General features: G+C 46.5%; 1 protein-coding gene across 1 annotated transcript in view; it reads right to left on the bottom strand.

Moving 5' to 3' along the window:
- CUL3 (cullin 3) overlaps window positions 1-13276 on the bottom strand; it is a 1420631-nt gene that overhangs the window by 708973 nt on the left and 698382 nt on the right. The window contains exon 10 of the mRNA XM_069618172.1: window positions 4427-4534. Coding sequence (XP_069474273.1) covers window positions 4427-4534 — 108 coding nt within the window. The remainder of the gene's footprint in view (window positions 1-4426; window positions 4535-13276) is intronic.

Here is a 13276-nt window from a genome sequence, read left to right on the forward strand (position 1 = left end):
CCCATGGGTGCTGTACTGCAGCTGAGTGTTCAGTCTGCGGTATAAAAGCACACTGGTACAAAAAATGAAACCACTGCCACCAGCCACTTAGTAGCGAGGGTAACAAAAAAGCAGGATAAGGGCCTACTAAGTAACACCCCCCCTCTCCCCCCCCCCCCCCCCAACACTCCACTTAAGATGGTGTGTGCTGGACCTACAAAGGAAAAAAGGTAAGATCAATTTCACCTTACTATTCTTGGGAACGGTAGTTCACTCAAGAAAAGGTATTTAAACCTTAAGAGAAATCCAAAGGACTTCTCTGTGACACTGCACTGAAAGTGCAGTGCGTCACTATACAAAAAGCAGATGCCATTGGATTTTGTCAGACTCCAAAAACAGTGAAAACAAAATCCTAATCAGGGAAAAGAAAACATGAGCGTGAGAAAAAGGTCCCATACACTCTGGAGTCAAAATTTAAAAGTCCTAAATCCAGCAAAAGAGCTTGGGGTCTTGAAGGTGGGAGGAAATTAGCACAGAAGGAACAAGTTACTTACCTGTAACTGTACTCCAGCATGGGTCTGGCATGGATTCGCATGCTCATGAATATTCCCCGTCAGGCTGGGAATCCTCGGTAAAGAAGAAAATCTGTTTGTTTCACTTCTGAACAGTCTTTCTCCCAACAACCAATCACTGGTCTCTGGGTCATACTGCCCCCAGCCAATGACTGCCCTCTACCTAAGCCCTTCCTCTGGCAGCCATCTTCTGATTTGGTAGCATGTAAAGTGGCAGTAGGACCAAGAGAAGAGCCGTAGAGGGGTAGGCGGGAGGGTTCGCATGTGAATCCATGCCAGACCCATGCTGGAGAACAACAGTTACAGGGAAGTAACTTGTTCCTTCTCCAGCATGTGGTCTGGCATGGATTCACATGCTAATGAATAAAGAATACATAGCAGTACACATGCACAACCACAGGAGGTGGCAAAGCTCAACATTAAGCATCTCTTACCTCCTCACCAGGCTCACCTTCAAGCGAACAGGTTGCGCAGCACTGTTTGGCCGACTCTGCACTCTTCCTTGGAATCCCCGTCGACGCAGTGGAATTAAGGTGTGCGTCGACCTCCACATAGCAGCCCTGCAGATGTCAAGCAGGGGCACACCAGAAAGGAACGCCGTAGCTTTAGCAATCGCTCTGGTCGAATGGTCTCTCGGACGGTCAGGCAACGGTCGGTTTGCCAATCGGTGACAAAGGGTGATGCAGCTGGACGGCCACCTGGAAAGGGAACCAGTGGCCACCGTAATGGCGTGGTCCGATGCCACCTCACCTTCCTGTAGAATCTCCAAAGCTTTCGCCCTCTTCTCGTTGGGAAGGAAGTCCAGGATGGGAGCGATCTTGAACCAAAGCTCCCGGTCGTAATGTGCCACAATGGCGAGAGCGGCCTTGATGGTAGTCGCTGCCGACGTGATAACTCTTCGCCCATGGCATCCAAATTCTTCCCCTCACTGTCTGGGGGAGAGGGACCGCCGAGGAGGAGGAGCCCGAAGACGACTTCTTGGCTGCTGCCGAAACCAGAGTCCGGAGACGGTTGGGACCGCAAGCACTTGGGCGCAGAGTCGGGCACCCTGTACTTCTTCTCATAATGGTCCCTCTTCGCCGGGGCCGAGGAAGGGTTCTTCATGAGGGACACCCCTCATCCCAAATGTAATAGCAGGATCAAAAGGATGGTCTTCCTCTTCACCTTGCGGCACTGGTATATGAAACCCTCTCTTCTTCTCCTCAGGGACAAGCCGGAATAGCTCGAGGCCCTGGAGATCATGGCATGGAACGAGCCCATCTCGTTGGGTGGTGAAGATCTGTGAGGAGGAGACAGGAGATCTCTCAATACGCCGTCGTCCGTACCAGCCATTGCTGTGTCAGGATCTGTCTCATACCTCGGGGGGGGGGGGGGCGGGGGGAAGGGGGGTTGGGGTAGTGGAGGGAGTACCGGGGGCTGGGGTGGGGGGTGAGCGGTGAGGTGGCAAGGAGGCGGGGGTGAACTTTCCTCTTCTTGACTGGTGGTTCCCCTGATGGTACCGGCGCCGCGGGAGGGGCCGTCGGTGCAAGAGGCATGCTCGTCCGGATTTCCGAGCATAGAGTATGCAAGGCAGTGAGGATGTCCACCGAGATATTGCCAGGTGGCTGTGGTGTCGGAGGAGAAGACAATTGCGGCCTAGGCTGGTCCTCCAGGGCCTCTGCGCCCTGCTGCTCGTCGGTCTGCTTGTCACCATCATCGCCCTCGTCGGGATCCTCGTTGAAGGGCCTGCTCGACGCATCATTCCTCCTGGAAGGACAGGATGTTGGTAAGCTCCTCGTCTGAGGAGATGTCTGTGCCCCCCCCCCTTCTCAGTGACCAAGGGGGGGACGAGTTTGGCATAATGATAGGCATCTTCTCCACCGTCTTTTCGATGGGCTGAAAAGAGGACTCCCTCCTAGCAGGCATACTCTCGCCTTACGGGCCGTGCCCTATGGATCCACCATGGCAGCCTTCGCGAGGGACGCCACCACTCCTTCAATGGAAGATTGGGTCTTTGACAGATGTACCTGGGCCTTCACGGCCTTGGTCGAGCCCACGGCGTAGGGGGAGGGTCTGAGCCCTGCTCCCCCCCTTGGCCTTCTCCAGGGGGCCTGTCTGGGTATTCTCCAAGAGTTTGCCCGGATGGTCCGACTACTTCTTCGAAGATCCTGAGCGTTGGCTTGTGATCAAAGCTGCCGGAGAAACCGTACTTGCCCTGGCCGCCGAGGAGCCCATCGCAAAGGCGCTCCTGGTGACAGTGGACTTGCGGTCCTTAGACTTTTGTTTGAGGGAGCACTCAAAGGTCTGAGAAGACCGCTCAACTTTCTTCTGGGCAGGTGAGGCATGCTGCTGGGACTCAGCCAGAGCAAGGGCCTTGGCCTGCAGCCACTCCTTGAGACTCCTGCTCTTACCGTTCAGGGTATGGGGCACCATCTCCAGACAAGACGCACAGTCATCCCCCACGTACGTCGGGTCGGAGTGCAGGCAGTAAAGGCACAGAGAATGTCCGTCGTCCAAAAAAAGACATTCCGTAAACTGCAGCCAGGGCAAACCTTGAAAAGGGGCATTGAGTCCTTCTCATCCGTCATGACCACGCGGCGTAGGCCTTGAAGAAGCTTCTGGAATCCTCCACGAAGTAAACTCGTCAAAATTCACCCTTGAGAGGCGTTGAAGAATCCGAAAAATGGGTCCCGTTAATCGGAAGGTGGATCGATGAAGCGCAAGGCTCAATTGACTGAAAAAATCAAGTTAAACTCTTAGAAAAAGCACAAAACGCAGTAAAAGATCGAGAGCTAAGCACAAGGACTCCCAACACTTGAACGTGCGGTAAAAATCTGAAGATGGCTGTTTGAGGAGGGGCTTAGGTAGAGGGCAGTCATTGGCTGGGGCAGTATGACCCAGAGACCAGTGATTGGTTGTTAGGAGAAAGACAGTTCAGAAATCAAACAGATTTTATCTTTACTGAGGATTCCCAGCCAGACGAAGGGAAATATTCATGAGCATGCGACTCCATGCCAGACCCCATTGCTGGAGAAATGAAAATTCTCCCTAACAAGCGACACAAGCTTCTGCAACAAAGCTGCACAGGTGAACCGTCTTCTAGTTAAGAGTAGCTGTGCATGGCTTGCCACGAAGAGAAGAGGGCTCTACCTTGGTGAAGATGTGGGTAATTATGCAGAGTCCAATGAGAAGCATCTTGTACTAGTAATGTTTCCTCGAGTCAGAAACCTCATAAAGGACATGTTGGGTGCCAGAAAAGGGCATGCAAATAGGTGTCTTTCAGACATATGTGGCATGGAAAGTTGCTAACATGCAGAGATGAAACCATCTGATGTAAAGTTAACATCTTCAAGCACTTGTCTTTTCTGCTGTTCAGTCACTATTTCGATTTTACGTCATCTAACATCTTTTTATGAGAATTTAATATGAACCAATTATTCCAAATATTGTCTTTGCTAGAGGAACATAGAAAATATACACTGTATATGCCCAAAAATGCAACTGTAAAAATATGTTTTACTTTGAACTTGTATGATGTGTGGCTGTCTTTTACGGTACGACGTCCATTCATCAGCCTGTTTTAATTCGCAGCAGTTTTTACAGCCGATTATTTAACCCATGGAAAAATATGGTGAGGGTCTGGGTAAAGGGATATATGGTGTAGGAGGATGTGGGGACTAGATCGTAAAGAGGTGGGAAGGGGTAAGCCCCTAACAAAAACAAAATTAGATTAGTTTTTGTAGTAGAAAATCGGCAGTAAAAATGGTGCGAAAATAAAACCGCCCATGAAATGACTTAGAACCAGCATGCACTATAGACTTAAAATGATTGAAATAACTGGTAAAATAACTCATTCCTTTATGACAAGACAATACATATACTAAAAGATTATTTACCCCAGTAGTTTGCAGATGTTGTCTAAATTCATCCATTGTGGTGTTTGAGATACTCATGTCTCTGAACATTCCTTCTAGTTTGGAAGTGAATTGGCAGCCACATTCAGTCTGAAAAAATACATTACAGGTGATCACAACAAAGTATCATTATGGAATCAAAAATGCTATACTCAGTCCTAAAATCCATTTAATGTTGTAAACTCCAAAGACAACATAAAACTTCACATTTAACTTTTTCATTTCGTAAATGCAATGGTTATGGAGAAAGCAGTAACTCAAATGCACATCATAGTTTTACATCACCATAAGAACAATTTCTAATATACCAAAGTTACAAAGCTGAAAATTAACGTAGTTTCAATTGCATGAAAGAAATCTGCTAAAGTTAATACGAGCAGGAGTCCCAACTTTTCAATTTTTATTTTTTACATGTAAAGAGAATGAAAACAACCTTCTGCCAAGTCTGGAAAACCAGTTCAGAAGCTATCACGATGTGATGCCCAATGGATGGTCATAATACTATATGCTAAATGACACCTGCACCAATGTTTCAGACAGAGGCAATTCTAAGAAAAAAATGTGAGTCTCTCACTCAACAAAAGTATCTGTGCTAGTTTAGTACTCCTTTTGTTGCACTCAGCGGCTAGCTTCTTTTTTTACCACAAAAGTAGGGTACTTCATAAACTTATCCTACCTTTGTATACTGTAACATGGTTTGCTGAACATTACAAACTGGCATAGCAACAAGTTTGTGTCTGGAGCAACCATGTACAGCGCAAGTCCGTAACCAATTTACTGTAAAACGCACTTCTCCTGTCAAGGTTAGCCGTGAAGTTTTGGCACAAATAGTGCGGTAGTATGGCACCCAAATGATGCATTAGGTCTAGAACTTTCAAAGGAAAAAAACTTAAATTGTTTCCCAATAGTTTAATTCCAGAGGTTGTGATATACTGTCAGCATATAAAGTATTCCAGATGTTTTGCAGACAGCTTTCTTGCATTTCATTGCAATGGCCCTTTATTATAAAATGAAGGCATGGTTTTATTTAATTTTAGCATTTATAGCGTGCTAGGCCCAAGGTCATCACTTGCTGCATGCATTTGGTGACCATCGGGGCTTACAAGAATTCCCCCAAGCATGTGTTTTCGGCAGTCAACCCGGTGGTTAAGGCCCACCTTAAGGGGTTATCTAGGCTTTTTCCTCCGTTGCAGAGGCCACATCCGGTCTGTAACCTCAATGTGGTTCTGGCAGCTTTGCCGGTATTAGGGAGAATTCTCAGAAAGGTGCCAATTACCTTCTACCTTAGTGGCCCACAGCTCTTTTCGCTGGACTTTAGGACTTTGATTTTCTAACCTAGAGAGAGTGAGACCTTTTTCCCCACTCTCTCATGTATTTTGATTTGGACTCTGTTTCTTTTGACTTTGGAGTCTGACAAACCCCATAGGCATCTTTACATTGTGACACAAAGCACCTTCAGTGCAGTGATACAGGGAAGTCTTAGATTTCCCAAAGGTTTAAATACGTTCTCTTGGTGAAACTACGGTTTACAAAGCAGTGAAGTGAAATTGACTTTACTTCCATTTTGTAACTTTCTAGACCCAGCACACACTGTCTTATCATAGGCTGCTGTAGGGGGTTACTTAGTATCCCCCCTTGTCTACTTCCTCATGAAACATTTTCATGTTACCCGTTTTACAATTAATGGCTGGTGGCAGTGGTTTACTTCCTAATACCATTGTGTGTTTTTACCATGGGCTGCAAGCAGAGCTCCAGTAAGGCACCTATGGGTGCCCATTTTGTCAAAATGGCACCGTCTTATTTTTTTGCCATTACTTGTTGGAAAGATCCTTCTTGAGATTTACTCCGCACACCAAACCGGGTTTGGTCCCTTTGTTAGTTTTGTCTTTGGCGAGATTTATGAGTGAAGCCCGCCTCTGGCTCCAGCGTGTCTAGTAGGGGTAGGAAGTGAATGAGGTGCCCGAAACTCCCTGTGCTTAGCCTCCTTGGTTACAGGAATGCACCCAAGGGTGAATGGCTGGAGGGCTGTCCTTGGGGGGACAGCCACCCTGCTGTGTGATTGACAGCTAGGCTGGAATGAATGGGAGGAACCTGCATAAAAGACAAGGCTTTTTGGTTTGGAAGGCAGAGCCGACCACTGGACAAAGGAACAGGAAGAACAACTTGGAAGAGAGGACTGCTGCAACTCCTGGACCGTTGGTTTGCCCGGTGAAGCCCTGCTGCTGGGCTGAAGCTCTCAATTCGCCTCGACTAGAGAAGCCCTGTAAGGACGACTTCTCCCCTTGGGTTGGTGGGACCAATCAACCCCAAAGTGAACTCGTCTGAACATCCTCTCTGAGCTGGCTGAACTTCCATTGCTGCTGCAGGAACCGAAGTGCCAGGGCGAGGAACACCAGATCGAGTGCATCGCTTTTAAGTCAGACCCGAACTCCAGGAAGATCCTCTGGACTTCCATGAAGCAGGACTGACCAAGCCTGAGCCACCTCAACAGAGTCCTGGACCCCAGATGCGAAGAAAGTCTAGAGTGGTATCCAAGAGACCGCAGTGGTGCTATTTGCTGAGACGCAAGGAGCTGAAACCGCAAAGTGCCTCTGAATTGAAGTTTGAACTTTGCAGCCGCCAACCTTCCCATTGTAGTGCAGACAGACATACTCCCTCTTGTCCCCACGAATGAGGACCAGGAACAACGGGATATGCAGAGCTACACAGGAGCAGAAGCCACCTGGAACCATTTCTTCTAACCAAAGGTACTGTAAACCTAAGAGGACTTAACTCTTGTTGGGTAGCATTACTTGTTCTCAGTTGAGACTTGTCTTGGATGCCACTGCAAAGTTGCTTGCAGCTTTGTACCTCACAAGCCTCCCAGCTTGTGGCCTTTCAAGTGATTATTATTTCTAAAAACATTTCTGAAACCATTGTGCAAGACTTTTACTTACCTGTAAGAAGATCTTCAGCTCTCCTAGACTTTGCTCAACTAACATGGACTGTCCTGGCTCCCTGAGAAACTCATCTACCTCTGACTTTGTGCTGTTGCCTTTCCTCCAGGAAAAGGGTTAACTTTGCATTGGAGGGTTTTAAAAGTTCTTACCAGTTCATGAATTATGTGTTAACATTTGCTTTATTCCCATAGCTAATCATTTACACCCAAACTCAGTATTGCTCTAAATGTACCAGTGATAAATCAATGTCCACAGAATCTTACCTATTTAAGTCACCTGAGGGTGTAGGAAGTGTCTGTGTGCCATCACCAATGGGTATCATGTAATTTAGAAAAGCAATGTGTTTTGAAGTGTACTATACGTGTTACATGTTTTGTTCCCTTCTGAAGAAGGCTTATATAACTGACTGTTCAATTAATAATTGTTTAATCAAGAAACCTTGAGTATAAGTGTTTATTTGAATAACTGTCACTGTGAAACTGTGTTACAACCTTACAGCTCACATTGATCCCTCTTGAGATAAGCCTGGCTGCTCAGCCACACTACCAACCTGTGTAGTACAGACTTATACCAAAGGTTGGGTTTCCTATGGCCAGGAGGACAAGGTTGCTGTAGTCTCCCAAAGGGTACTACACACAATCTTACACAACAGCCATGCAGGCCTTAAGAGCCGATGGCCTCTGTGGACATCCGCTTGGTGACGCTAAAGACTTTAGTTAGTGGCTCTCACCTCTGCACGCAGGGTTAGTGAGCTGCAGGCGCTGTCTTCGTGCGAGCCCTTCACCATGTTTTACAACAAGGTCATCTTGCGCACTCAACCAAATTTCCTGCCCAAGGTGGTTTCTCCATTTCTTCTATATCAAGATATCTGCCTTACAGTGTTCTTCCTGAACCCGCAGTCTTAGGCAGAGGGGGCCCGGCATTCCTTGGACCTAAAGAGGGTCCTCAAGTTTTATCCTTCAGACAAGACCTGAGCTAGTCTGACTTTTCGGGGGTTCCTCCCCCCAGCTCTCAGACATCTAAGGTGCGCGTTGGGATGGTTCCGGCAATTTCTGAGGCATAGACGGCCATGAGCAAACCTGTTCCTGAGAGGATTCATGCTCATGCATTAAGAGCCAAGGCCACGGATGTCCCGTTTCAAAGACATGCTTCTTGGAATCTCATCAGCAAGGCAGTTACCTGGGCCACTCCGTAGGCCTTCTGTAAGCACTACTCACTGGACACCAGCTCCAGACGCGATGCAGAATTTGGTCTGGCGGTTCTGAAGAACCTTTTTGCTTTGTCCTAGATATGAGGCAGGTTATCACAGCTTCAACCTATGCTTCTTGTTCGGTGGAATCACCCACAAGGATGGAGGAAAGGGGACGGGAAGAATGAATAAAGTTACTCACTGTAGTGACTAGAGTACTCGTAGTCCATAGTGCCCTTTCCTCCATACGTCCCACCCACCTTCCCCCGCTAGTCTGCCAAGGGCTAATATGTATTCACTGTAGCCAGGTATCTAAGTGGCCGATATGTTCAAAGGGAACTGAGGTGAGGCTTTGGAGGGTGGGGCCTTCCCACGGCTGAGGCCGTGAGCTATACTACATTTAAAGGGGATGGTCAATTTTCTGCTGCCTACGGTTCCGGTACAATTCCCTTGTTGGAGGATGCCCCACAAGGATGGAGTAAAGGGGACTATGCACTATGAGTGCTCTAGTCACTACGTTGAGTAACTTGAATAAAGTGTTTGCGACAGTGTGCACAGAAAGTAGGTACCTTGCAAATAGAGCCCAATGGGACATTTACAATGAAAGCTAAAGTTTCCCTGTGCTCCTTGAGTGAGCTTTAGTCGTGAAAAAGAAGGTGTGTGTGTGTGTGTCAATGTGAAGAACTGTTGACTACAGCCGGCAATCTAGATTACAATGGTAGATTTAGTGTTTGGACACCACTGCCTTGCTTTTGCAAAAAATAAATTATTGCTATAACAGTGATTTTGTTTTGTCAAGACGCACACTACCATAACGCGCACTTCAAGTGTGTGAAGTGCCTTCTCTCCTCTTTTGGGATCGAAACAGAAATGGGCAATTCGATTGATCAGCATAACATTTGGAAATGAACTTCCGAGAAAAACAGTGGAGTTCCGACTACAACTTTATGTTCGTGAATTTTGGCAAAATGTTTTTTGCACAGAGTATGCTTGAAGTTTGCTTACCCTATTAATGTGATTGCAATGACGAAAGCTACTTTGTGAGGTACTGAAGGGAAACTAAACAATTAAAGCTTTGACCATTGGCACGGTCTGCGTAGACATGTCTTAATGCAAGGTAGTGTATGCTACTAATTGGGGAATTTTACTGAGATAACTGTCAAACACGGTACATGAAATGGGTAACGGGAAATAGGTAACCATATCCACTTCAGAACGATCAATTAGGTTGATGTGTTTCTTTGTGCACCATATTACAAACCGCTAACATTAACATTGCAGTGCCTTGTTTCCTGGCCTCACGTATAATGTGTGACAGTATGCCATTTTGTGAAGGCAAAATAGCCTGACATTTTTTTTTTTTATTGATAGATGACGACGGAGGCAATTCTTTTTCTGAAATTAAAGTCTAAAAATCAGGCCTGCTTAAATGAATGCTCCATGCCAAAATTATAGTATACAAACGCATCTTTGCTGAGACAGCCTCATGGCAACCTCAGCATCATATTTTCAGTGGCACAGGGCAGGTTCAAAAAATCACTTGTGAATTCCTGGATGCTGCTGAAATGCAACATTCCAGTACTTGCAGGCAGAGGTGGTTTTTAATCTTCTGCATTCAAATTTAATAATTGCCTTAGACATTCTGGTGGCATGAACATTTTTAAATATATGCCACATCTGATCGTGAAATGGTGATTGCTCCGAGTACACAATTGTACAGAGAGCAATTTAATATCAAATTAGTGTTGGCTCTGTTAGCAGGGCCCAGGTAGGACAGGACTGATATAAGTTGATATCTGGTCAGACTGTCTCCTTAGCTATTTGTAACAATTACCAGAATTCAGCCTCTGAACCCAGAGCAAGTAGAGCAACACCATCCCTCCCCTCAATGCACAATAACCTCCCCAGGTGGTCTCCTGGGAACCAGTGCTTAAAAAGGCAACACTGCCATACCAAAGTAACGCTCACACTGGGTTGCTGATCACTGTAGTCCATTTAAAGTCGGGGGGCATAGTTACAGTAGCCAGAAGCGAGAAGTGGTCTGAGAGAATGGTTCCACTGTTTTATTATCCATTAGAGTTGTATCACTTCACGCCCCCTTCCTCCCCATTTTCTGCCGAACCAGGCATTCTGGGTAGGATGTCAGAAGGCAAAGGGCACTTGTTTCAACAACCCGGATTGCAACCCTTACAACAGGCTTTCTTTGGAACAATCCCCTTTGGTATTTTTCCTTTATAGGGAGATGAAATCCTCTCCTTTGATTACTCTCTGGACCTAAGGCAAGGACAAGGTGGTTTCACAGGACCTACTGGCTACTTCAAAGTCCTCTGCAACAGAGGTAACGGCAGAAGGAATCAGCAGCAAGCTCTGTCCCCCAACTATCCTTTGGGAACAGTACGAGGGACCTGCTGTTGGACCAAGTACTCCCTGCTGGCTGCACTGGATCCAGGACATTACTCACTGAAAACTAAGGATTACCTGTAGGTGCTAGCCAAACTTCATTGGATCGGGATTACAGAACAGAAGGGCCCCCTTGTCCTGGAGTCCCTGAAGTAAGACTTCCAGCAACCCAGAAACAGCAGGAATCCTATTTGGTCTGATCTTCGAACTGGGTCGAATGTGCCACACACCTTTGAGCTGCCACAGCACATGCAGTGCTGCTTTTGGCACTCTATGCAAACCTCTTGCTGGAATTCAAGCCATCCAGTGCCGGCTCAACCCACTGAAGCAACAGACTCGTTTCAACTTGACTGCAGTCTAGACATCTTTGGAGCAATTGACTAGAGCTCAGACAGCTGCTGGAAGCCATCGAACTCGCAGTCTTGGATGCCAACACGACCTATGGGGAGCCTGCACCGTCGCAGACCACCAGTGCAAGTGAATCAACTCCATTATCTGGATGCTGGCTCAGCAACGGCAAAAATAAATTAAGCCCAGCTCAAGGCTATTGAGCGGTCAAAGACAAGAATAAAAAGGTACTATGAAGAGGCCCTGCCATTCAGATCCTCTTTTTGCAACCAAAGTTAAATATTTTTTTACTATTTTACTATTGTACCTACAGTGTTTGGGTTGCAACTGCAATCACCACATCCCTGCCGTAGATATAGCCTGCCCTCAACCTGCTCTACCCAAAGAGACAAAGGAGCTATACCTGGTGGGCAGTGCCTGTTTCAGCTTCTATTGTGATCACTGTTCAGAAGTAGTGTGGGGCAGAGTAGGCAGTTTAGACACTAATTATCCCTGTACTCCAGCAGGACAGTAGCCATTTTGTCAAAGTATGTCCATTCATAATTGAGGCAGGTTTAGATGACCAAACCGACTACAGTAATGGTGCCAAGTTCTTAGTTCGTGGATTGGGGTAAATGAACTGCTGAATTGTTGGGTTAAAAGGTTGGGTACTGGATGAAACAGATTGGCAGTTGAACCAACAAGGGTAGAAGATAAGGATACCACATGTGCTTGCCTACGTTGGAGCTATGCGGATTAGTGATAACCTTTTCCTGGAGTACTTCCTGGTCACTCCCAGCACATGCAATAGATATTGCAGACCTTATCACAACCCAAGATCTTGACTTCTTAGCCATTACATAGACCTGGCTACACGCTGCAGCAGGACCAACCCGGTCACTCGCCATCTTTAACTACACAATTACCAGATGCGACAAACTCTAACCAATCTAAAGGCGGAGGCGTCGCATTTATGTCTAGAAATTCATTAGGCCTCAGACCAATACCTAGTCAGTACTTACCTTCAGCTGAGCTTGTCTGTTAAGATCCCGATCTCAACAACCCAAACCATTACCATGCACTTCATCTACAGACCCAACTGGTCCAATGACCACATTTGCAGAAGACATTACTACACTCCTATCCACCAACACCAAACTCACAAATCATCCTACTGGGTGGCCTTAACTTAGGCTTCCAAGATGCCAAAGACCACAAAGCCCTTGACATTGCCAATACCAAATCAGAACTAGGCTTCACCCACTGTATTCAGGAACCTACCCACATCAAAGGGAGGATCCTCGATTGGCTTGCAGACCTCAACTGCAGCATCAACATCCTGTCCAATACACCCTGTGTCTGGTCTGATCACCATCTGATCACCTTCACCATTAAATCTGACAAACACTGTTCTACACAGGACATCGCCCCACCCACCCGTACTAGAAATAAAAATGACATTTCCAGTGAGACGCTGCTTCCGCTGATACTACCCATCCTAAACAAGACCACCAAATCGAACCGAGACCCCACGGTGCTAGTCGACATTTACAACCAAACCATTCTTAAGGCCATTAATTCCATTGCCCCTCTCAAACTACGGAAATCTAAACCACAGGCCCACCTGAATTCCTGGTTTTCTCCACATCTCAGAACATCACGCAAGGAAAAAAGACTTCGAGGCACGCTGGCAAAATCTCCCGATGACAGCCAATAAGAATACCGTTAATCTAGCATCCCTCATTTACAAAGAGGAAATCTTTCAAGCCAAAAAAGATAATTACAATAGGACCTCTCAAGCGAAATAGAGTACTAAAGAATTCTTAGATCCTCAAAGAACTAGAATCTGCCGAAGCACCCTCTGATACCTGTCCTGAAGATAGTACATGGTGCGCTAATATCCAAAAAAGCTTAGATAAAATCTCCATGCTCCAAAATAAAATCAACGCAAAAAAAAAAAAAACGTCTGTCACAAGG

The sequence above is a fragment of the Ambystoma mexicanum genome, chromosome 10 (genome assembly GCF_040938575.1).
Source record: "Ambystoma mexicanum isolate Mex_15411 chromosome 10, UKY_AmexF1_1, whole genome shotgun sequence".
Classification (NCBI taxonomy): domain Eukaryota; kingdom Metazoa; phylum Chordata; class Amphibia; order Caudata; family Ambystomatidae; genus Ambystoma; species Ambystoma mexicanum.